A 1,388-nucleotide genomic window follows, 5' to 3' on the forward strand; every position below is an offset into this window, starting at 1 on the left:
GAGGAGGTGGTCCTCCCTCTGTGGGGGTCTGAGGCCTCCTGGAGAGAGGCAGAGAGCAGGGATCCTCCAGCGGTTCCTTTTCAGTCCACTTTTCAACAATCTGTCAACTTATCCTTTTTTACTGTAGTAGTGAAAGCTGTCCGTGCCCACTGAGGGAGTTTTAAAAGTACAACCCCCTCCCACCATTCTACCAACAAAGGCAACCTCTGCTGGCCGTGTGGGCATATTTCCCTCTAGGCCAGTGGTTCTCAACCTGTGGGTCACGGCCCCTTTGGCGGTCGAATGACCCTTTCACAGGGGTCGCCTAAGACCATCCTGCATATCAGATATTTACATTACGATTCATAACAGTAGCAACATTACAGTTATGAAGTAGCAACGAAAATAATTTTGTGGTTGGGTCACAACATGAGGAACTGTATTTAAAGGGCCAGAAGGTTGAGAACCACTGCTCTAGACTGTGTTCTCTGCATATTTTCTTTCATAGCGGACCCGATGCTGCAGATGTAGTTCTCTGCCCTCCTTGGTTTCCTGTTGGGTCCCATCAGGGTCCCTGAACAGGGTCCCATCACATTTCCCTGGGGGCCTGCCCCGGGGGTCCCTGTGACTCTGGCCTTCAGGAGGAACTGATGGTGTCCTGCCCCCTGGTGGTTTCAGGGTGTGAAGGTCAAAGGCCTCATCCTCATCAACCCCCAGAACCCTCTGGGTGACATCTACTCCCCAGGAGAGCTGCGGGAGTACCTGGAGTTTGCCAAGAGGTGAGGTACCCCACACTCGCCCTACAAAGCATCTGGCAGATGAGGGTCCTGGCGAAGGCTTTGGGGCAGGTCCTTTATAAACTCTTTTCTCTGCTGTGGCTTCCACGTGCTTTGGCTTTCCTGGCAGTGGGGTGGGAGGCGGCGGGTAGTGGGATGCTAGTTCTTTCTCTCCCGCTTTGTAACATCTATCATTTACTACATACTCTTGGGGCCAGACACCCTGCTAAGCACTTCCCGTACCCATCTCCCCCAGTCCTCCCAAAAACCCTGTTAGGTACAGATACTGTTATTACCCTGTTGACTGAGTCTATGCGGGTGCGGGGAGTCAATCTGAATCTAGGTCTGTTTGTATTTAACTGTCTTGCACTTAACTGTGCCCTTCCTCCGTGGCGGGTGCCCGAGGGCTCTGCCTCTGCCCCACAGGGCTTCAAAAGCCCCATGTCATCTGCTTTGTGTATGTGGCTTCCTGTGTGTTTGAAAAATATAGTCAACAGCAGGGTGTTCCTGGATGAAACTAGTTTGGGAACCCTGGGCTGGATCCGTCCCTCTGGATTTCTGGGTCACTGCCACCCCGCCCTGGGGGATGCATTGAATCCATAAACCAAGCTCTTTCTCCTTTACCTCCCCCCC

The 1,388-nt window shown here is 52.7% G+C and overlaps 1 protein-coding gene across 1 annotated transcript in view; it reads left to right on the plus strand.

The window, feature by feature from the left end:
- The window catches only part of ACCS (1-aminocyclopropane-1-carboxylate synthase homolog (inactive)), a 15,692-nt gene that overhangs the window by 9,905 nt on the left and 4,399 nt on the right, over window positions 1–1,388 (plus strand). The window contains 1 exon segment of the mRNA XM_006772242.2: window positions 658–769. Within this exon segment, the coding sequence (XP_006772305.1) occupies window positions 658–769 (112 nt within the window).

This window comes from Myotis davidii, unplaced genomic scaffold (assembly GCF_000327345.1).
Source record: "Myotis davidii unplaced genomic scaffold, ASM32734v1 scaffold265, whole genome shotgun sequence".
Lineage (NCBI taxonomy): Eukaryota > Metazoa > Chordata > Mammalia > Chiroptera > Vespertilionidae > Myotis > Myotis davidii.